Consider the following 24,675-nt stretch of genomic DNA (forward strand, 5'->3'; position numbering starts at 1 on the left):
GTCAGAAAGTTGCAAAAGATGATCACATGATGCTGGGACACTGCAACCGTCATAACTATGAATAAATTGCCAAGCATCTGAATTTTGATCACATGATCATGGAGATGCTTCAGTGGTTGTAAGTGTGAAAAATAGTCATAATTCACTTTTTTCAGTGTTGTTGTAACTTTGAATGGTCACTAAATGAAAGGCATGTTAAGTAAAGAATTACCTGTATTCAAAATATCAACATGATTAACCCAGTTAAATTAATTTGATAGACTGCATGTTTCATATCTATTTTTGTCACTCTCTCTTATTTGTTTAATCTGCTTGGCCCAATTACCTCCCCAAAACTGGCCTTGAGAAATTTATTAGTATGTGATGTATAAAGCTACAGAAAGATTAGAGTTAAAGGTATTGGCAAAATTCGGTATCCAAGCTTGTGAGAGTAAAGCATTTTTCACAGATATAACAGTACCACTGGGAATATTTCTGGGCAAACATCAATATTTCATGTAGCTTCACAAAATTTAGTTATCCTTGTTCCTGTTCATTTTTTAAAAGGGAACAATAAATTTATAAAATTGTTTCTTTGGTTAAATGGTTTATTTCATGCATGTTTGCATTCCACATTAAATATATCCTTATATTTAAAGGGGCTGAATGTGATTTATTTTGTGGGGGAATGGGGGATTTCTGTTTACACCAAAACATTAATTAAGTATAAGGTATGTTGCTTGTTACAGTAATACTGTATGTAGTTTTCATTATTAATACATTGCTATTAGACATTTTATAAAGAACATGAGTCATGCATAATCCTGATTAGTGCTGTGGAATGACCAAGTGAATATGGATCATTGGCAAAGGAAAACAAATTAATGGGGTATTTGTGTGATTAGACTTCTATTAAAGCCTTATTCATTTCTAAGCTGGGTTGAGTAAAGGTAAAGGTTCCCCTCGCACATACGTGCTAGTCGTTGCCGACTCTAGGGGCTCGTCTCCGTTTCAAAGCCGAAGAGACAGCACTGTCCGAAGACGTCTCCGTGGTCATGTGGCCGGCATGACTCAACACTAAAGGCGCACAGAACACTGTTGTGGTGGTCCCTATTTTTTCTACTTGCATTTTTATGTGCTTTCGAAACTGCTAGGTTGGCAGAAGCTGGGACTAGTAACGGGAGCTCACTCCGTTACACGGCAGCACTAGGGATAGAACACAGCAAATATAGCACGGATTTACTCCAGTAGCGAACATTGTTAAACAATGTGAAGAATTTTAGTATTCCGTTGTGTTTGGAAGTTCAGCATTGAAATAGTGGGGAAAGTGCATCAAGGCGAACAAACAAGTCAGTTCTAGAGGAAATCAACCCTGACTGCTCTTTAGAAGGCCAGATCCTGAAGATGAAACTGAAATACTTTGGCCACCTAATGAGAAAGAAGGACTCACTGGAGAAGAGCCTAATGCTGGGAAAGATTGAGGGCAAAAGAAGAATGGGACGACAGAGAACGAGTTGGCTGGATGGAGTCACTGAAGCAGTAGGCATGAGTTTAAATGGACTCCAGAGGATGGTAGAGGACAGGAAGGCCTGGAGGAATGTTGTCCATGGGGTCGCGATGGGTGGGACACAACTTCGCAACTAACAACAACAAATACTTTTACTATAGCTGTTAGTACCACTATTAAAAAGCCACACCTTTTCTACAATAGCTATGCATCCCAAGGTATTTTTTGGATTTTAGGAGGCAATTTCCCAGAAAAATACATGTTTCATTTAACAAGCATCAATGAGACAGTAAAGGGTGCAAGACCATATTTTCCATGATCACTTCCATTTAAAATGAAACAATATATTATAACTAATAATCTTTCCTTTAGAATTAGGCTTTATTTCATTGAACAAATCTAGTCACTCTTCTATCAACACTAAAATTATTATTCGTAAACATTACCATGGTCAGCAATAATGATTTCTAACCGCACTTATATTCTCCATTGGTGATACAAGGCAATATCATTTTCCCCCTCTGATTTATTTACTAAAGGGATATTAACTTTTAACATTTCCAGAGGTTCCATTTCCTCAAAGGCCTCCATGGCAGAGATCTAGGGTTTTGGAGAAATCCTCTTGTTTTTAAAACCCATTGTTTCCATTTTCATTCAACAGTGAGATTTACAACAGGGTGCATAGAAGGGGGAATAAAAGAGAAACAAGACTGATGAAAGAATACTTTACCCTCCAGGCTTTTTGACTTTGAAAATTTTCATGATATATACATTTTGTTCTTCCTCCTTGCTTCAAGAAAACTATCTAGTTCTGCCATGCAGTTTTCTTATGTTGATGGACTACCAATATAAACTGCTCTAAATGCTACAGCAGTTAGTTAAATAATATACATTATAGTTATTTGACAGGCTTTTTTAAAAAAATCAAGAATCCAGAGGAGCCATTAGCTCAAAATTGTTTCCATCTGTAGAAACTGGATGATCTTCTGTCTGACATGCTCTAATGATAAGTTTCTGAGGGTGCCATCCAACCAGGCATATAATCAATTTGTCATAATCCATAAATCTCATTCTCTGTGCTAATTTCAGCAGTGTAGATATTGAAAATTACTGCAGTTTACAATAAATGTCTTAACAGTGGGGTGCGTGCGTGTGTGTGAGAGAGAGAGAGAGAGAGAGAGAAATGAAGCTCAGAAGTGAGCCACAGCAAGAAGGTTGAGAACCCCTGCTGTAGTGGATCCTATAATTCTAAGATTTTATAAAAGAAAACAGTGTGATGGAAGGAAACTCGAACATTTATCCAACATCTAACAGAAGGTACTGAATTTTTTACAAATGCTTTTCTACTGCATAAATAGGTCAAGGGGGTAATTTGAATTCCACATTGCCCTAAGCAATGTGCCTCTGTTGTGTTGAAGCAGCTGTGTTCTATGGAAGATGGTCTGTGCATGTGTATCTCCAGACAAAACCTCTTTGGGGACCGCTGATAAAGTAAAGCAGCTCTGCATGCACAGACATGTGAAGACAAAGCCTTAGAGCACTCACACCCTCTTGAGAATACTGCTGCCTCAACATTTCAATGATGAATTCTTTGTTCACACTATTGCATTTGACAAAATGCCTTCAGAAATTTTGCACAGTGTAATACATTTAGCATTTATGTTATCTTGTAAATGAAAGCACAATAGGAATCTTAAATCTGAATTAACTTGTGTATTAATTCTTTCATCTATATACAGGGTATCTGTATCTTTACTGAATTATTTGTGAGTTCATCTGTGTTAAATAATACTCTTGTAATTATTTGGCATTATGATCTTCATAATAAACATTTATAGACTAATAAAGTATAATGTTTGCACTGATCATATGAACTAAATTTAATCAGTTTGTCCTACAGTTAAGCTATTTGAAAGCTGATATACATGAATGAAACTAGTGATAGTACCTGTGGTCTTTACTAGTAATTACTTTATGTGAACTTATTCAGAGAGTAGCAGTAGCACCAATATGATATTATAGTAATATTGGAACATTACACACTATTGTAACGTATATTCAGGTTTTGATAGAAAGAATGCCAATTGGATATAAAAGCAGTATAGCTCTTCCTTCTGATCTCAGATGCAGAACTATTATTTTCTTCTAATCTCAATCTCTAATATGAACTGCCCATCCTGAAAATACCATGTAAGCTCTGTACATTACTCTGCATAGCTAGCACATAACTCAATTTAAAACTGAGTTTTAGGAAATTATCTAGAAAGGTGTGGGTTAAGACACAAAATCATAATATGGAATAAGGAATTACAAATTAGTGGGATTATATATTATCTTTCCAGAGTTTAAGACGTTGTACATAGTACTTCTACTGCTTTACTGTAATGATTTGCTTGTGAGGTGAGTTTGATTGTCAAATAATGCCAGATGTACAGACATAAACTGAGCAACATGTCTAAATAGCAAATTGAAACTGGTTGTCCTTAGTCCATAGTTGAACACACTAAACAATACAATACCTTAAATATATTATTATTCTTTTTCAGTGTCCTAAGCAATTCTAGAGGTAATATAAAAGTCTAATATTGAATTTCTTTAAAAATTATTAGTAATTTACTCCAGAATCCAAAAATAAGATTGTAAACCCAATTAAGTTCATTAGAATTCCTGCCTAAGTAGGTGTGTTGAAGATTTTTCATCTATTATTTTTATGAAGAAATATTTTTGTATTTTTAAGACGATTCTGTAACTAACAAGCTTTAGATATGAAAAGAAACTGAGTGCTTTGAACTTGACTTTTAGATATCTGAGCATGTCACAGACAGTTGGGGAGAGGCAGTTTATAGAATGCAAAGTGGCAATCTTTGTAGTAGTTCTCCTATCTTTTATATCATAAATGTTTGTTTTATGTTATAATATATACCTGAACATTTCCTAAAAGAAATGTGCTATTGAACAACATATGCCAGAAGATAAGGATAAGATGTTTAAAAAGATACGAAATTTCTTTGTACACTGTACATTTCCTCTCATATCTCAAACTACAGCTTGAATTGTAGCTGTTCAGTGGATTAGTAACATGTTTATACATTTCTGTACTTTTCCAAAATTAATCATAATTTTAAAAAATTATGCATAAATTTAATTTGAATTTCATTCTGATATTTCTATGTCATTTTGCTTTTCTGTGAATTAGATCACTCTGCTAAAGCAAAATCTAGAAATGCAGCTTTCACAGTCTCAGAATACAATGCAACAATTGCAGGCACAGTTTAGTCAAGAGCAGCAGAGACTGACTCAAGAAATTGAAGAACTGGAGGAAGAGCATCAGCAGAGACATAAGTCCATGAAAGAAGCACATATCCTTGCCTTTCAAAGCATGGAAGAAACAAAAGAACAAGAGCAAAAGGTATGTTCAGCGGGGATTGGCAATATCACACATTTTCAAATGAAAGATCACAAAAAAAGAAACATGAACATTACTTTAATTAAATACTTAATTTTTATTTTGAACATCCAAGAGACCCTCACCTATTTTCATCTACAATTGTCTTGGAGCCAAACCACTTTGCTAAGTAGCATCCGGAGTACAGTGATTTACTGCATAAGATAGGGAAGCTACAGATAAGATTCCGTAAGATAAAAATTTAAACATAAGTTTATATGCTTAATTGTAAAAATATTCTCATACTGATTTGTTTCCCATAGGAACTTGAGGAACACTTGCAACAGAAGTATTCAGAAGAACTTCAGGCACTGAAAGATGCACACAGACAAGCTATGGATATTTTCAAAATAGAAATGGAACAGGAAGTGCAGACTCTTCGCTTTGAATTGGAAGACGAAGGGAAAGCAATGCTTGGTACTGTACTGTACTTTCATGTCACAATTTAAAATGTAAGCTTTGATTTAGAGGGCAGATATAATTTGCTGCCTGATACACAACAATGTAGGAATTTGGCTTTAGTTTTGCTAACAATACAGAAATAGTTTGCCATTATCTTCTTATGGGGCTGTTTTTCTGACTTTCAAGCTAGTTTATAACCCTAAGCTTTGGTGGTTTTCAGTGTAAAACCTTTTTGAAATCGACCAGCCTTCCCTAGGTCATCTGCCACTTTCTATGTTTGAAGGACATACATACAGAGTACAGAATAACAGAGTTGGAAGGGACTTTGGAGTAGGAGATCCTATACAATTCTGGATAATTAGCTATCCAATCTCATCTTTAAATCTCCAATGATGGAGCACCCACAACTTCTGGAGGCAAGCCGTTTAACTGGTCGATTATTCTCACTATCAGGAAATACATCCTTAGTTTTAGGTTGGATTTCTCTTTGAAACCATGTAGGTTTTTAAGATGAAAGGTAGCAGTGTTCCTCAGGGTATTCCTTGATGGGTAATTAATACCTCATAATATAAATGGTACTATAACTCAGTCTTTACAATTCTTATGATTTATCATCTCTTAAATCAAGTTGATGACTCTGCTATGAGATTTTTCATAAGATTCTGCCTGGCTAAATAAAGCTTTTCCATAGATGTTTTAGATAGATGTGTTCTGTTTTCATATTCTGGGCTATATTCCTGTCTCTCCTTTTTCACTATCTTTGACAATAGTAGTTTTTTTAGTGTTATCTTTATATCTGTCTTTTTTTCACTATCAATATCAGTGCCTCATTTCAACAGAAATAGAGCAAAATCAGACCATAAAAAATTAGGGAGAAGTATCCACATCATTGGAGAAACTCAAGGTTTGCTAAAATACAGTGCAATATTTAAAATTTCAGAGAAACAAATCACTAAAAGAAGTACAGTGGTGATTGTTCAATGTCATCAAATTGAATATTAGGAAGAAAAAGAGAATACTGACTTAAAAGAAAGATAATGAAGTTGTTTCCTTGAGCCTTTCACAGATTATATAATATACTTTCCTTGTATGGTTCGTGTATCTGGTTGCTATTATTATCTCACTGAGCTTGGTTGTTTTCTTGCAGACATTTCATTACCCAAACTAGATAACATCATCAGGACTAGCACTGAAGATATGACCTAGTTTGGATGATGAAATGTCTGCAAGAAAACCAAGGTCAGAGAGCACCAAAGACCCCTCATTTCAACCCTGATCTACAAATATTCTTCTTTATTGGCTATAATTATCATCCTTATTATCTTCTTCGGATTATTTTTTTTTCCTCTTTTTGGAATATGTAACTGATGTCTTTTTAAAATATTTGCTTCTGCTTTGAGTGTGTATGGTATTGAGTTGTAAGTCTTTTAAATATACATACAAATATATATATATATTATGAGTTTCCTTCCAAATTCATAAGTGCTCTACACAATTCTTTTGTAAGAAGTTCACATACTTGGATATGAACAATTTTACTACACATTTTGAAATAACTTTCTTGCTTGAGTAACACCAAATATTTTGAACAACAAAAATAAATTGAAACTGTGGGTTACAAACACTATAAATATAGAAGACACCAATTACGGTACTCTTAATGAATGTTAGGGTAATACACTTATTATAGAAGGTTTTCCCACCAATGGCTTGGAAATAGTAAGGAAATCAATGAGCAAATTGTACCATTTGAAAAAGAACTTTACTATATGATGCATTAACTATATGATAATAATATGTATACCCATCAAAAATATTAAATACTTGCGAAGTATTTTTTAAAATACTTTATTTGTATCTCTCAGCATCTTTGCGCTCTGAACTGAATCATCAACATGCTGCAGCAATTGATCAGCTCAGGCACAATCATCATCAAGAAGTAGCAGCAGCTAAAATGGAACTTGAAAGAAGCATAGAACTCAGCAGGCATCAGGTACATATATTCTATGCCCTAAAGATTATTAACATATTTAAAACTATAGCACAAGTGTTTGACCTTTAATATATCTTTTTGATCAAAAAGTAAAAGAAAGGTATTTGATCAAAAATTGATATATGGTATTTGAGTCATTTTCCAGTTAACACATTTGAATTGAGTTACGTCATCCTTCTAGCATTTCTTTGGACATTTTCTGGTCTTTTAAGGTCGATTGGCATCGAGCAAGGATTGATGTTCACCACTGTTGATCTAGTTGTTATATAATACAGCCAGCTCATTGCCATTTAAATTTCATTGTATTGCTTTTACATTTAATATTCAGGTTTCACAACCATATATCAATATACACTAATTGTAAATTAGCATTAAACCTGTTACTATGTTGTTTTTGAATGAAGCATGAAATTGTCCACATGCTGTAACCACATGCTGCAACCAGACCAATCTAGTCAGATCTGATTCAGAAATTATCTTACACCATCAGCTCAATGGTAATTTTTTGACTGAAGTAATTGTAACTACTATTCCAAAGATAAGTAACAGAATTAAATGACAGCAACAAATTATCAAGCTTGAAAATGAAGAAGTTTGGCAATAAAATTTTCCCAAACTTTGCCAATAAAAATTGAAAATCACAAATTGCAGAAGGTCGGTAAAATGAGGACCCAGATTGTTGGGGGCATTATGCTGATTCTGTAAATCACTTAGACAGGACTGTAAAGCATTATGAAGTGGTATATAAGTCAAAGTGATATTGCTATTGCTATCTGTCTGTCTACCCACCCACTCACCCACCCACCCATCCAAATCAAGAACCTGCATCTCCATCGCCCACTTTTTTGTTTTATTTATTTATTTATTTATTATTTAAATTTTTATACCGCCCTTCTCCCGAAGGACTCAGGGCGGTTCACAGCCTGATAAAAAATACAAAATAATACAATATAAATACGATTAAAATATAATTAAAAAACTTATTAAATTGGCCACGGTTAAAATTTAGAATAAAAACCCATTAAAAACCCATAAGTTTAAAAACTAACCCAGTCCAGCGCAGATGAATAGGTGAGTTTTAAGCTCGCGACGAAAGGTTCGGAGGTCCGGAAGTTGACGGAGTCCTGGGGGGAGTTCGTTCCAGAGGGCAGGAGCCCCCACAGAGAAGGCCCTTCCCCTGGGCGTCGCCAGACGACACTGTCGCGCCGACGGCACCCTGAGGAGTCCCTCTCTGTGAGAGCGCACGGGTCGGTGAGAGGTATTCGGTAGCAGCAGGCGGTCCCGTAGATAGCCCGGCCCTATGCCATGGAGCGCTTTGAAGACGTTCACCAACACCTTGAAGCGCGCGGGGAAGGCCACAGGTAGCCAGTGCAGCCTCGCAGGATAGGTGGCACGGGGGAGCCACGGGGGCCCCCCTCTGTCACCCGCGCAGCTGCATTCTGGACTAACTGAAGCCTCCGGATGCCCCTCAAGGGGAGCCCCATGTAGAGAGCATTGCAGTAATCCAGACGAGACGTCACAAGGGCGTGAGTGACTGTGCATAAGGCATCCCGGTCTAGAAAGGGGCGCAGCTGGCGCACCAGGCGAACCTGGTGGAAAGCTCTCCTGGAGACGGCCATCAGGTGGTCTTCAAAAGACAGCCGTTCATCCAGGAGAACGCCCAAGTTGCGCACCCTCTCCATCAGGGCCAATGACTCGCTCCCAACAGTCAGCCGTGGACTCAGCTGACTGTACCGGGATGCCGACATCCACAGCCACTCCGTCTTGGAGGGATTGAGCTTGAGCCTGTTTCTCCCCATCCAGACCCGTACGGCTTCCAGACACCGGGACAGCACTTCGATAGCTTCATTGGGGTGGCCCGGTGTGGAGAAGTACAGCTGGGTGTCATCAGCGTACAGCTGGTACCTCACACCGAAGCCACTGATGATCTCACCCAGCGGCTTCATGTAGATGTTGAACAGAAGGGGCGAGAGAATCGACCCCTGCGGCACCCCACAAGTGAGGCGCCGCGGGGTCGACCTCTGCCCCCCCGCCAACACCGTCTGCGACCGGTCGGAGAGATAGGAGGAGAACCACCGATAAACGGTGCCTCTCACTCCCAATCCCTCCAACCGGCGCAGCAGGATACCATGGTCGATGGTATCGAAAGCCGCTGAGAGGTCTAATAGGACCAGGGCAGAGGAACAACCCCTATCCCTGGCCCTCCAGAGATCATCCACCAACGCGACCAAAGCCGTCTCAGTGCTGTAACCGGGCGGAAGCCGGACTGGAGCAGGTCTAGATAGACAGTTTCCTCCAGGTGCAGGGGAAACTGATATGCCACCATACTCTCTACAACCTTCGCCGGCGAAGGTTGGAGACCGACGATAATTACCTAAAACAGCGGGTCAGGAAGGCTTCTTGAGGAGGGCCTCACCACCGCCTCTTTCAAGGCGGCCGGAAAGACTCCTCCAACAAGGAAGCGCTCGTAATCCCTGGAGCCAGCCTCGTGTCACCTCCTGAGTGGCCAGCACCAGCCAGGAGGGCACGGGTCCAGTAAACACGTGGTGGCATTCAATCTACCCAGCAACCTGTCCATGTCCTCGGGAGCCACAGGGTCAAACTCATCCCAAACAATATCACCAAGACCGCCCTCAGACGCCCCGTCCGAATCGCCACAATTTTGGTCCAGACCGTCCCGAAGCTGAACGATTTTATCGTATAGATAACCGTTAAACTCCTCATCACGTCCCTGCAACGGGTCATCCCGCTCCCCCTGGTGAAGGAGGGAGCGGGCCACCCCCAACAGGGCAGCTGGGCGGTTATCTGCCGGCGCAATGAGGGGGGAGGCGGAGCAACGCCTCGCTTCCCTCAGGGGCACCAGGTAGGTCCTAGTATAGGATCTAACTAGTGTCCGATCAGCCTCTGAACGGCTGGACCTCCAAGAACTCTCTAGGCGTCTTCTCCGGCGTTTCATCCCCCTCAGCTCCTCGGAGAACCAGGGAGCCGGTTGGGATCTGCGCCGGGTCAGAGGCCGCAGAGGCACGACACGGTCTAAAGCCCCAGCCGCAGCCCGTTCCCAGGCTGCGGCTAGTTCCTCTGCCGTGCCGTGAGCCAGACCCTCAGGGAATGGCCCAAGCTCCGTCCGGAACCTCTCTGGGTCCATCAGGCGCCTGGGACGGTACCAACGTAATGGTTCCGTCTCCCTGCGGTGTTGGGTAGCGGTCAGAAAGTCCAGACGAAGGAGAGTGACCTGACCATGACAAAGGCTCTGTGACTATATCTCCCAAGTCCAGATCCTTCAACCACTGACCAGAGATAAAAATCAGGTCCAGTGTGCCTCCCCCGATGTGAGTAGGGCCATCCACTACTTGAGTCAGGTCCAGGGCCGTCATGGAGGCCATGAACTCCCGAGCTACTGTCGATGACGAGCCAGCAGATGGCAAGTTAAAGTCCCCCATGACTAAAAGTCTGGGGGTCTCCACTGCCACCCCGGCAAGCACCTCCAGGAGCTCGGGCAGGCGGCTGTCACGCAGCAAGGAGCCAGGTACGCGACCAGCAAGCCCATCTGACATCTATGACCCCACCTCACAAGAGGATTCACCCCCGGCAATCTGAGGTACAGTGGTCTCCCTCGGCTCTAGACTCTCTTTAATAACAACCGCCACCCCCCCACCCCTACCCTGGGCCCTCGGCTGATGGAATGCACGGAAACCCGGTGGGCACATCTCAACCAGGGGCACGCCCCCTTCAGTGCCCAACCAGGTCTCCGTAACGCCTATAATATCCGCGGCACCCCCCTGAATCAGATCCTGTATTAGGGGGGCCTTATTGGCCACGGACCGTGCGTTGCATAACATCAGACGAAGGCCCAGGCTCTGAGGGTCTTGACCATCCGGGGAACGGGAGAAGTCAGGGGGATCGGGGCACGCCTGTATACATCGAACGCGTGACCCCCTAAACCGATGCGATCCCCCCCTTCCGCCATATCTGCCCCTCCCACTTACCGTGCAAATGGACTCACCCTCACACAAAGGAACACACTCCCCCCCCATAACCTCCGAACCCATTTGATAGTCGCCACGAGCATGCGCTGGAACTGGTTTCCCTCCCGACGGGCTACCCCCATCACCCACCCTAACCCTCCCACCCACCCCCAACCCGAACCCGTCGGTTTCCCTCCCCCCCTTAAAATTTCCATTAAAACTCCCACCCGGCGGGTTTCCCCCAACACCCGCCCTACCCCTCCCACCCCTTAAAAATCCCTCACCCTTAAAATCCCCATTAAAACTCCCCTTAAAAAATCTATTAAAACAATTAGTTAAAAATCCCCTAAGTCTCCTGGATTTAGCATGCCAACTCTCGGGGTTCCAAAACCCGTCCTCAAGGTGGGCCCTCGGTAGTGTGGAGGGCCAAACCTGCGAGAGAGGGGAATCTCGCAGGGCAAGAAGGTCCGCAGTTGAAAATCTTCGCATATCAAAAAGTACGGTAAGCAGCCCATCAAAGCCGGTCAAGATGTCAACCACAGCAGAACGGGCTCTCAGGCTGGCAGGACGGACCGCGGACATCTAGGGCTCCATGGGGCCGCTACTCCATCTCCAAACCCAGCGGCCACCACTCGTCCTAGGTCCAGATGACACCCAATCGAATCAGTCGATTGGGTGTCATCTTATTGATTTAGAGTACCAATCCCATTATTTTATTAATTTATATTTCATTTGCCATTCAACCATTCACTCTCTACCCACTCATATTCTATTCCCTCTCTTCAGGAATAAAGATTAAAACAGGGTGTAGATGAATTAAAGAGATAAGATAGTTGCATAAAGAGGAAAAGAAAAAAAGTGAGAGAGAAAAAGGATAAGATGACACAAGGGGAAAATAAACAGATAATGTGGAAAAAAGAAGTTCTGTTTAAGTATTATGAGAGAATTAAATTGAATAAGCATCTCAAATACCTGCTAATTCTTATGGTAATCTTTGAGATAATCCATCTCTTTCAGCAGCAAGTCCATAATAATTTACACCAGCACCTTCCAGAATGCACTTTTTTAACACTAATTTTATATTAGTATATTTTTTATAATAATTTAATATAATAATTTTGTAATAATTATAATTTTATACTAATGTCTGTAGGCTTAAAGCCTGATTCTTTATGACTGAAATTTCACTCATAGAATGCTTCTACAGGAGAAGGGCTGTAGGTGATTCCCCACCCCCCACCCCCCACCCACTCCTTCTGTTTCCCTGAAAGAGATTGGGAGTGGCAGGAGAAATCTGTATTATTTATTAGTTTTAGGAACTGCTTGTGGCAGTAAAAGTGTCTGCTAAAGTAAAGAGCATTTTAGTTCAAATCAGATATTTTATTTACAGAAGAACAAGTCTGGATCTAAACATCTTTGTTGAAATATGTTTTGGTGCTAAATAAAGGTGAAGGCAGAATAACAAAGATAATATAGTAATTGTAAACATTACCAAACACTGGACAAATAACAGAAAACCTGAACTGGAGATCAGTTTTAGTAGTCTCTCTAAGTCGGGGTGGGGGTGGGGGTGGGGAGGGGGGAGAGATTGTGTTGGCTGAAAAGAAGCAAGCACAACTGAGTCTTAAAACTCAATTGCAATCTCATAATTCTTATTCAGTATTCCATTTAACTTTATATTTGATTTTTCACAGTTGAAGAGGAATAAAGAGAAGACAAGAACCCCCTAATTTAAGGAAGATACATTGTCATTTAAATCAAGAGTGTACAACCCATGGCCCACAGGCTGCATATGGTTCTGGAGAGTTAGTAAAGTAGCCCCACAAGATTGTAAACTTTTAACAGCATTATGTGATGCATATATATTAACTATATTATATATGTTATATGTGGTCCAAGACAATTTCTTTCCACTCAATGCAACCCAGGCAAGCCAAAAGGTTGAACACCAATGATTTAAATATTCTGTTTTTAAATACAATCTAAACTACTAATAAGGAAATAGAAATATTTTAGTGAAAAAACTGATTATGTTTTTTTCTGCAGAAATGAATATACTATGCAGAACTATTGCAAAGTGTTCTTTGATTATTAATACTTGCTTATTAGGAGAAAGAATTTATGTGCCGAATATCAGATGTACAGGATGAACTGAGGCATCGAGATCACCATATATCAGAATTGGATAAGGAAATACTTGCTTTGCATGAGAACATAAGTGCATTAACTAAGGAACTGGAGTTCAAAGGGAAGGAAATTCTACGAATACGTAGCGAATCTAATCAGCAAATTAGGTATGAGTATTTCTGATGTCAGGTAATAAATTCTAATTAATGCAGTTTCTAAAGCTAATAACGTTTTTTAACTTTACATGGAATGTTTTAGGTACTCAAATTCAAACTGCTGTACTCATCGAAGTCTAATATGGATTAATGTAATAATGCATTTATGCTGGGATTGCCTATCATGGCATTGCACATTAGTCTAAACATTAGCAAGTGGAAAAAGTTATTTTGACCATTTAATTAAACAGATTTTGTTTGCTTTTCATTATTAAAGCATTAAAGGAGATGAAAAAAATTATAAAAATAAGCTAAAGGTTGGAGAAATAGTAATAATTTTTCAATTATCAGTATCATTGTGCACAAAGCCTTTTCAAATATCAACATTAATGAACCCAACTGACATAAGAATAACTGTTTTTAACATAAAATGAAACAGGCTACATGAACAAGATTTAAGCAAGAAACATGAGAAAGAGCTGGATGTCATGACAGCTGACCACATCAGAGAGAAACAAAGTATGCTGGCAGATTTTAATAAGACCCAAGAGCTGCTCAAGGAAATTAATTCAGCTTTACAAGTTTCGTAAGTTTTATTACCTTGAACAATTTCATATACGGGCTGAGTTTGAGTGGAATAATAGATAACCATTATCTGTTTCCAATTGATACTGGAGAGGCATAGGCTTGTAAAAGTACATATAACTGAGAAGCTTAGTGTATTCTCTACCTTTGACAACCTTATCAACAAACATGCAGAATTGAACCCATGGGAAAAAGTAAGAAGACATCCAATTTATACTTCCACTTAACCCTTGTAATATATTAAGTATTGAAAGCTAATACAAAATAAAGACAATGGGCATTCTCATAAAATCAATCTGTTGTTAGGTCAGCTAGATGATGCAGTTCAAACAGTTCTGCACACTCTTAAAAAGTATTTGGAAACTTAAATTAGTTTCCAAAATGCATCAGCCAGCATGGTTTTTTGCAAACCTAGATTTGCACATGTGTCACCTCTCCTGCAGAAGCAGCATTGGCTGGTGATTTGCTTCTGGGTCCAATTCAAGGAGTTGGTTGTCACCTTCAAAATCCTATATGGCTTGGGACAACATTTTTTCCCAATCAAATCTATTCGATCCACTAGAATGGGGAAGCAGGAAATGTTATGGATTCCTTCTCCTAAGGAGATCCATCTAGCAGGATCAAGAAGGGCCTTCTCCATGGTGGCTCCCTCCCTTATCCCTGCAGAGATAAGATTGACCCACACTTTTAAAGTCTTTCACAAGGCCCTGAAGATATGGTTCTGCCAACAGGCCTGGGGACCCCAGAGTGATAAGGAGCCAATTAAGTGGCTTGTCTGATTGTTGTCGCGGGGAAGGGGGGAGCAGTATTGTTTTGGTATTAAGATTTTATCCTTGTAAACTGCCCAGAATCACAGAATGAGTTGGGCAGCTATTTTTTTTAAATAAATAAATAAATACCACCATTTAATACATCCTTTCATTAGGACTGAACATCACACTAAAGATGCTTGGTAAGCCTCTTATTTTATTTTTGTGCCTCTGGTTAAATTGATGCAATATTTTTAAAACTAATAACTTCCATATTACATAATGTTGTTTATATTAATGGTTTTAATCAACTGTGTCTTCACACAAACATCTATCCCACCATATGATCCTTATATTTTTGTGTTTCATGTTTCTCTTTGTAACGTTAATTTCATTACACTGAAGCTATGTCTTCTAATTAAGTTTCCAGTTTATTTTTCCAATTATTAAGCACTATCTTATCTTAAAATAGTCTACATTCATGTATCTTTTTTGATATTTTTATTATTGGAGAAAAATATAATGTCTTTGGGAAAAAATGCCAACTAAGGGCCTTTTAAAATTCTCAAGTGTTATGGTTACTGACTAATAATTATTGGATATCTTTACAGTGCAAGGACATAATAGATTGTAAACTCTTGCCCAGCTCTTATTCATCTGAGTCTGAAGCTTAAAAAATAATGTACAAGCAAAGTTAAATAGCTGTTTGTATAGGTATGCTTCTTTTAAAATGGTAAGATTCCATTTATAATGAAATTTGAACTGACAAACTGCCAGAAATAATACTTTTTTCTATTTAAATTTTGTTTCTTGTAATAAAGAAGCATAGAGCTTTCTCTAAATCAGAAGAATAGTCTAAACAGCGGTTCCCAACCTTTCTAGTTCTGCAGACTCACAGCAGCAGAGGGGAGGGGAGGGGGGATGGTTTTCTGCTTGTGACTGTCGCTTGCGCAAATCGTGTACTTGCACACTTGCTTGCCTCTTACACATCCCAAGGGTTGGGGAATCTGGTCTAAACTGCTCAAGAGAGGAACTTAAAGCAGTAACTTTGGAGGCATGACCGCAAATAAAAGCTGCAGATTTTAATGAAGTATAAAAGTATTTCATAAAAGTTTTTGAACTTTCCAAATATAGTCTGTCTGTAATTGGGGAATAAAAGAGTTCTGTTACTGTATAAGCCTGGCTGATAGAAAATATGCTAGGTAGTAATAAACCCAAGATGTTCTAGGATTAAGCTTGAGGGGATAGTGTCAACAACTTTTATGAATGCTGGTAATCGTCAGAAAACCTGATTAAAGTTATGAAGATTTTTTAAAACCAAAGCAGAATTTCAAATTATGTATAGTAAGATAAAGGCAATTGGTATATGTAATATATATTTAGCATAAAATCTGAACATCTCTTGCATACTCTGCATCAACTGGGAGTCATAAATTGACACTAATCGAGCCAAATTCTGTATTCTAAACTATCTTTCCATTGGGCCACAGAACAAGTTGGCAAAGGTCTTCTGCATCTATTAAAGTCATTTGAGAGGATAAAATCCAGCTTGTAGAATATATATGGCTGCCCATCTTTCAACCAACTCTGGGCAGCTACCAATTAAAAATTAAGACATATAAAATCATTTTAAAACCATAAAATTCAGCTGATTAAAACATGAAAAGCAACAAAAACTTGACGCCAGCCAATCAGTTCTAATGTGTGTCCCAGCACTTGGGGGAAAACCAGATCTTTATATATATATATATATATATATATGAAAGCCCGTCAGAAAACTGGTTCTTCAACTGCATCCAGATCAACGCACCTAATAATTCATATGAATCCATCATATCAGCATATAGCTTCAGTTTGTTCAATGTTTACCCTTGTCTGTTAGAATCCATATAAAAGTCCAAAACCAGATAGCAATCTGAAAGGTTAATTCAAAAGGTATTAACCTTTCTACAAATTCAAGGCTCTGTTTTTTTGGCCTTTTGGTATTTTTCTGTAAATTAATTTATTTCCACTCACTCCTTTAATGCTTCTTCACTGTCTTTTTAGAACTTTTCTGCAATTGTCTTAATTTCTGCTTTTATTCTGTGGTGTTTTGACTGCTTATACTAACTTGTTGTTTTTCAGTTGTTTTCTCACTCATGTTGATTTATTATAATTTTATTATTAAGGTTATGTTGTTTTAACTGTAAATTAGGACAGCATTTTCTTTAGCATAGCCAACAAAAAGATGTTTATATATATAAATCTGTACCTCTTTTTATATATAATAGATTTATTTAATGAACCAATCTGATAATATGGATTTACAGTATTATCTTTTAACTTTGACTCATTATTAATGCGTTGGTGATACTTTTGTCTTCTATAAAGTTTAGAAGAAATGGAAGACAAATATCAAAACAGGGAACCAAGGCCAGAAGACCTGCAGCTTATTGCAGAGCTGAAAGACCTGATTGCTGAGAGGGATCAGCTGATAAAGAAGCTGATTGTAAGATAATTTGGTGGCCTTTGTTTTGAGCATGTGAGATGCTAGTATTTTTTTGTCAAATATTCCAAACATCTATTACATGTGAAAGACGACAATCTAAATGAAAGTGACTGAGATTACACACACAATTCCATATCTCTTTTTGTACTCTTAAACAGTTGCTCATAATTTAGCTTTTAAAATAATTTAATTCTTTTTAAACTCTCTGTTCTGTTTAGAACAAATATGTACTGGAAATGTTACTTATAAAATTGTATCTTTTGTACTATAGATAAATCACAGTGCTAGAAAAATTTTAAAACATGGGGGGGTACCTTTTCCTTTCTGGTTGGCATCTATAAAACAATATCTATTTTAATATGTTTTCTAATAAGCATCTTCTGAATTTAGCTGATAAGAAATTTGCTAATATGAACTATTTGCAGCTTCCTGCATCACAATAGGAAGAGCAAAAATTTGTCTTATGGTCTTTGAATTCAATGCAAAGTGAGAATGCTAATGCTGGTATAGAGAAGGATTATAGGAATGCCACAAATTATTACATTAATGGAACAAATGTTGCCAATCGTAGTCCACCTTCAACAGTTTCATATTTGAAGTGAAGATTTTTTTCTGTGAATAAAGTTTGGTCATAATAGTTAAATAATCACAATGGAATATATTGAAAACAACATGAACATATTCTTTTCTTTATTAGGATGACAAAAAATTCTATCAACTGGAACTAGTCAATAGGGAGACTAACTTCAACAAAGTGTTTAATGCAAGTCCTAATGTTGGCGTTATTAATCCTCTAGTAAAGGTATGGAACATAATTATTACCTTAAAAGTAGAAATGTGGGTTGCTAATATTACAAATAACAGAAGTTCATTAACAAACATCAGGCAACAGGTTGGGAATAGGCAAGGTTTTCACAATATGGTCAATTTTTCTTAGTGAAAAATGTAAGTTCCTATGTATATAGTAGTTATATAGTAAAACTGTAGCTGTTAGGGGATTTTTCGGATGTGTTTAGGTAATAGGTTTTAAACAGGATATATGTTTGCTTGTATAGTATATTTGTTTAACATATCTTTTTTTTTTAAGCAACATTGAGTCAACTCAATCCCTGGTGACTTCCTTCCATCCTTTAATTCTCTTAGCAGCAATTTTTTTTTTTGTTTATATTTATATCCCGCCCTTCTCCAGAGACTCAGGGCGGCTTACAGTGTGTAAGGCAATAGTCTCATTCTATTTGTATATTTACAAAGTCAACTTATTGCCCCCCACCAACAATCTGGGTCCTCATTTTACCTGCCTTATAAAGGATGGAAGGCTGAGTCAACCTTGGGCCTGGTGGGACTCGAGCCTGCAGTAATTGCAGGCAGCTGTGTTTTAATAACAGGCTATCTTTCATATAATCTCATAGAGATTATTTCATGCTGCTATTTTTTTTACTTCCTGATAGGCTGTTGATAAGCCATCCAATCACTAATCTATTTTGAACTTGTTTAGCATTTGAGGTGGTTCTATCCTGACAATTTTCTCAAACTACATTGCTCATTGCCCCCTTCGTGGGGCGATGGGAGGAGCCCCGGAGCTGTTGCTCCCCAGCGGTGATCTTGGCGGCCTTCCGGGCTTCCGGCGGCTTTCCGGCGGCGGCGGCCTGGTTCTCCTCATCGGCGGCATCAGTGGGGCTTCGGGGCTGCCGACGGGATTTGGCGGCTGGCGTCCCTTCCTGGATGGTGGGGATTTCAGCGGCCTCCCAGCGGCAGCGATGGGGCTTTTTCGGCGGCGGCCTGGTTCTCCTCATGGGCGGCATCAGTGGGGCTTCGGGGCTGCCGACGGGATTTGGCGGCTGGCGTCCCTTCCTGGATGGTGGGGATTTCAGCGGCCTCCCAGCGGCAGCGATGGGGCTTTTTCGGCGGCGACGGCCTGGCGGAGGTGGCTGGCGGTTTGGGCCTGGCGGTGGCGGCCTGCCTCGGTGCTCCGAGGCTGCGGATGGCCTGGTAGGCCCGACATGGGAGTAGCCTTGGCTCAGCGGGTGAGCAGCCTGGTTTGGTGGGCGAACGCGCGGCCTAGTGGCCGGGTAGCTTGGTGGCCTGGCGACTGGGCCTAGCGGTCGCCAACTGGCCCGGTGGACACCTTTGGTCATCTTGAGGAATGCCCACGGGCCCAGCAGACACCCCTTTTACCATCTAACATTTTTACCATCTTTACCATCGTTCCTCCCCCTCCCTCTTCCATAGTCCACCCCTGGATTGTATATATGGGGTGGTGAATTGACTGAGATAGCGGTTTGGTCATCTACCGCATAAGGATTACCATCAATAGTTCCCATCAGAACAGACTGGTCGTGGTCATTTTATCATCTTTTATCATCTTGACCAGCCCAGGATGAGCCTTCTTGCCGGACTTTCTCTGCTATGCGGACGTTTACTGCGGCTGACCTTCTTGCCCTGCGAGTTTCCCCTCTCTCGCGGGTTTGGCCCTCCATATTATCGAGGGCCTACCTTGAGGACGGGCTTTGGAGCCCCGAGAGGTGGCATGCCAAAAATAGGAGGCTTAGGGGTTTTTTAATTAGTTGTTTTAACAGATTTTTTAAGGGGAGTTTTAATGGGGATTTTAAGGGATGGGGGGGAGGGAAGAGACGGGTGGGGGGAAAAACCCATTGGGGAGGGAATGTCCAGTCCCGGGGTTTGTTCTTCATCTGGTCTGAGGGCGGGGGGAGGGGTGTGTTCCAGGTGTTGAGGGCTGTTCCATCTGTACGGTAAGTGGGAGGGGCAGATATGGCGGAAGCAAGGGGCCGTATCATTTTTTGGGAGCACGTGCTTGCTGTCTAAAAGCGATCACGTGCTCCGGCCCCTTAGTCCTTACCCGTTCCCTGGAAGGTCAAGATCCTCAGAGCTTGGGCCTCCGGTTGATGTTGTGCAATGCCTGGTCCGTGGTCAATAAGGCCCCCCTGATCTGCGATCTTATTCAGGGGGAGTCTGCGGACTTTATGGGCATTACGGAGACCTGGCTGGGCACAGAAGGTGGTGTACCCCTGGTTGAACTGTGCCCTCCGGGATTCCGAGCATTCTATCAACCGAGGGCCCAGGGTAGGGGTGGAGGGGTGGCGGTTGTGATGAGGGAAGGTCTGGAGCCGAGAGAGTCCACTGTGCCTCAGATAGCCGGTTGTGAATCCCTCCTTGTGAAGTGGGGCTATAGGAATCAGATGGGTCTGTTGATCGCGTACCTGGCTCCTTGCTGCGTGACTACAGCCCTGCCTGAGCTACTGGAGGTGCTTGCCGCAGTGGCGGTTGAGATTCCCAGACTTTTGGTCATGGGGGATTTCAACTTGCCATCGGCCGGCTTGTCATCAACGGTGGTCCAGGAGTTCCAGGCTTCCATGACGGCCTTGGACCTGATTCAAGTAACTGATGGCCCTACACACACTGGGGAGGTCCACACTGGACATGATTTATATCTCTGGACAGTGGTTTAATGATCTGGTATTAGGAGATTTAGTGACGGAACCTGTGTCATGGTCAAATCATTTTCTCCTCTGCCTAGACTTTCAGACCGCCGCTCACCACCGCAGGGAGACGGAACCAATGCGTTGGTTCCGTCCCAGGCGCCTGATGGACCCCGAGAGGTTCCTGACGGAGCTTGGGCCGTTCCCTGAGGATCTTGCCCATGGCACGACTGAAGAACTAGTTGCGGCCTGGGAACAGGCCGCGGCTGGGGCTTTGGACCCTGTCGTGCCTTTGCGGCCTCTGACCCGGCGCAGATCTCAATTGGCTCCTTGGTTTTCTGAGGAGCTGAGAGAGATGAAACGCCGGAGAAGACGCCTAGAGAGTAGCTGGAGGTTCAGCCATTCCGAGGCTGATCGGACACTAATTAGGTCTTTCTCGAAGACCTACCTAGTGGCACTGAGGGAGGCGAAACGTTCCTACATTTCCACCCTCATTGCGTCGGCAGATAACCGCCCGGCCGCCCTGTTTCAGCTCCGGGATAGTTTGGACCAAAATTGTGATGATCCAGGTGAGATGACGGAGACGCGTCTTGTCGAAGTTGTTTGGGATGAATTTGATTCTGTGGCTCTCGAGGACGTGGACAGGCTACTGGGGAGGTTACATGCCACCACATGTTTACTGGACCCGTGTCCCTCCTGGCTGGTGCTGGCCACTCAGGAGGTGACACGAGGCTGGCTCCAGGGAATTATAAATGCTTCATTGTTGGAGGGGGTTTTCCCCGCCGCCTTGAAAGAGGCGGTGTTGAGACCCCTCCTCAAGAAGCCTTCCCTGGACCCAGCTATTTTGGGAAATTATCGTCCAGTCTCCAACCTTCGCTTTTTGGCGAAGGTTGTAGAGAGTGTGGTGGAATGGCAGCTTCCCCAGTACCTGGATGAAGCTGTCTATCTAGACCCGTTCCAGTCCGGCTTCCGGTCCGGATATAGTACGGAGACAGCTTTGGTCGCGTTGGTGGATGACCTCTGGCCATCCTCATCCATCAACGCCAGGGATAGGGGTTGTTCCTCTGCCCTGGTCCTGTTAGATCTCTCAGCGGCTTTTGATACCATCGACCATGGTATCCTGCTGCACCGGTTGGAGAGTTTGGGAGTGGGAGGCACTGCTAAAATAATTCAAGATTTTGCTATATAGTACATTTTCTAAAAAAAAGATTTGTGCCATCAAGTGAAATAATTATCTTTTTATACTTCCTAGTATGATGCTGAGTTAATAATAGACCACATTGCTTCCCATTTCTACAGTTGTCATCTATTTTTCATTTACATTTTATGGAGGATTGTAATGATCCAGTTGATGTTCTCATAACACTGGCTATAATGCAGAAAGTGAACATCTTTTTAGAATCTCATACTTGATTTAAATGTGTTCTGTCTTCCTGTAATGGAACCCTTTAACACTGTTACATACATGTGTTTAATTTTTATTGTGTGAGATATGAACACCACAGTTTTGATTTGAAACCTGTTTATCTTTTTCTATACTCAACTTACTTCTTGACTTTTTAATTTTTTTGTCAGTTTTGGCACTGGAAATACCTTTACATCCTCTGTATTTTAATTATATTTTTCAAACCATTTTTCTAAATATTTGAACAGTTCTTTTTATTCAAAAAGAGAAGGAAAGCAAGCAGTTGAAATGGGTGTGTACCCAATTAAAAATAATTAAATGGGTCAGCTCTTGAATTATTGTAGAATGAGTCTATTCTAATTTACATTTCAAAATGTAACAAAAAAGGGAAAGTAAGTAAGCTGAGGAATATTGTAAGCATTAAAACTGGATCCTGTGTGTTTATTATTCAAATATAATCTCTGCTAGGTTTAATAAGATTTGCCTTGGGTTTTATAAGTAAAATCTAATCAGAAAGGAAGACTGATACAAAATGTGTTTGAAATCAGAAATGCATGGCAGAGTATAGGAAAAATATCCTCTCTACATTATCCCTTACTCAATAGCATGTTTTCTGCATTATACTTCTATGTTTTGTTAATTAACCTCCCTCCCCCCAACAATATAATATTGTGAAACTAGAGAAGATAACAAAGCACTGTTGCAGTGTTTCAGATTTCATTTCTTCATTAGTAATTTGCTTTTAGTAGGTTTTTCTCACTCTGCTTCTAACAGGAAGATGGTTAACTCCTTCGATTGTCACTGCAATTCTGAGGGAAAATATAATTATCAAACTCCTTTCATTGACATGATTGGTTTTTTTATATATATAGCAGCATATTATTTTTTTTATAAAACCATGAAAGAAAAGCAATATATATGGTGAAATTAAGAATGGCTTTAAACAATTTAAAAATACTTGTGTCAACTTGAATCAACAGTAAACAATTACCAGGATCTTCAAACTAAAATTAAAAGGCTATCTCCAGTGCAGGATCGTTTTGATTGTAAACAGGGAAAACTATTTAATTGGGGGGAAATTCTTCCAGTTAAACTAAAATAAAATGAAGGAAATTGTACTGCATTAGTTATCTACCCAAAATAAGAATTCTTACAACATTTTTATGACAGAGTGTTTAAAAAGAGGTAATATCAATTAGTGCCAAAAAAGTACTTGTTATATAAAATTCTTAGTACATGGCTATAGAAATCAAATAAATAAATCATGTTAATAAAAGATAAGTGAATTGTTTTCTGATATGGAAAAGCCTTGAGACTGAGCTTAATGCCAAAATCTCCACTATATTATAAACACTAAAAAAGAAAAAACCCTTTTAAATAGTATAGATAAGTATTTAATTTCTGACTCCCCCCTTGGTGCAGCAACCGAGGTACAGTATTTTTTAATATAAACCTTACAATCCATCCTGTGTTTGTGTTATACTTTACTGTTGATAATATATCGGCTAGTATGTATGAAGTTGTTTTGTTAAACATTTTTTGTTTAACTAACAAAATATAGTTAAAATCTATTATGTATATAAATAACCCTATTTCTTTTAATAGAATTAAATAGTTTTTGGGCAGAGTAATTGAGGTTTGGCCTCTTCTTCGCTTGACCTTAACCTTGATATAAACATGCCCTGGCAACTTGACAATTGGCTAAATCAGCTATTATAAACATCTGTCCAAACTCATCACACCCATGTTAGGGATGGTGATTGGTTTTTATTTCCCAATTAACAGGTGATGTTTGATAGGAGAGGAAACAAAAATAAAGAAATTCAGTAATCCCTTGGGCCAATCCTTAACTTGGCCCACAGTAATTAAGGGGAGTCCTACTTACAAGCCACTCATCAGTGGCCACTCAAAGATCGAAAGGTCGGCAGTTCAGCGGTTTGAATCCCTAATGCCGTGTAACGGGGTGAGCTCCCGTTACTTGTCCCAGCTTCTGCCAACCTAGCAGTTCGAAAGCACGTAAAAAATGCAAGTAGAAAAAAAAGGGACCACCTTTGGTGGGAAGGTAAAAGCGTTCCGTGCACCTTTGGCGTTTAGTCATGCCGGCCACATGACCACAGAGACATCTTTGGACAGCGCTGGCTCTTTGGTTTTGAAATGGAGATGAGCACCGCTCCCTAGAGTCGGGATCGACTAGCAATGTGTGTGAGGGAACCTTTACCTTTTACCTTTATTTAAAAGCCAGGTTACTATAATAAAATAGGAATTGTCAATAGACTCAATAGATTGTTTGCTGGAATATGTTTCTGTCAACTCAAGTTTATATAGTGCTTTTATTTTACAATTTACTATATATTCAAATTGTAATTTTAGTACTTAAAAAGTCTTAAATGCCATCATGAGAACTTTGGCTATTGTGTAGTTTAATTTTTTTTAATTAA

At 40.2% G+C, this 24,675-nt stretch overlaps 1 protein-coding gene across 5 annotated transcripts in view; it reads left to right on the forward strand.

Annotated features, from left to right (window-relative positions):
• The window catches only part of FAM184A (family with sequence similarity 184 member A), a 66,129-nt gene that overhangs the window by 37,062 nt on the left and 4,392 nt on the right, over positions 1–24,675 (forward strand). For 2 of the 5 annotated variants that reach the window (XM_058172954.1, XM_058172964.1), the window contains 7 exons: positions 4,683–4,895; positions 5,195–5,348; positions 7,199–7,326; positions 13,401–13,585; positions 14,013–14,159; positions 17,278–17,395; positions 18,093–18,197. In XM_058172954.1, coding sequence (XP_058028937.1) covers positions 4,683–4,895; positions 5,195–5,348; positions 7,199–7,326; positions 13,401–13,585; positions 14,013–14,159; positions 17,278–17,395; positions 18,093–18,197 — 1,050 coding nt within the window. Of the gene's footprint in view, positions 1–4,682; positions 4,896–5,194; positions 5,349–7,198; positions 7,327–13,400; positions 13,586–14,012; positions 14,160–17,277; positions 17,396–18,092; positions 18,198–24,675 lie in introns of those variants that run through there. The other 3 variants (XM_058172973.1, XM_058172981.1, XM_058172988.1) reach the window with 2 other exon arrangements.

The sequence above is a fragment of the Ahaetulla prasina genome, chromosome 1, assembly GCF_028640845.1.
Source record: "Ahaetulla prasina isolate Xishuangbanna chromosome 1, ASM2864084v1, whole genome shotgun sequence".
In the NCBI taxonomy this organism is placed as follows: Eukaryota; Metazoa; Chordata; class Lepidosauria; order Squamata; family Colubridae; genus Ahaetulla; species Ahaetulla prasina.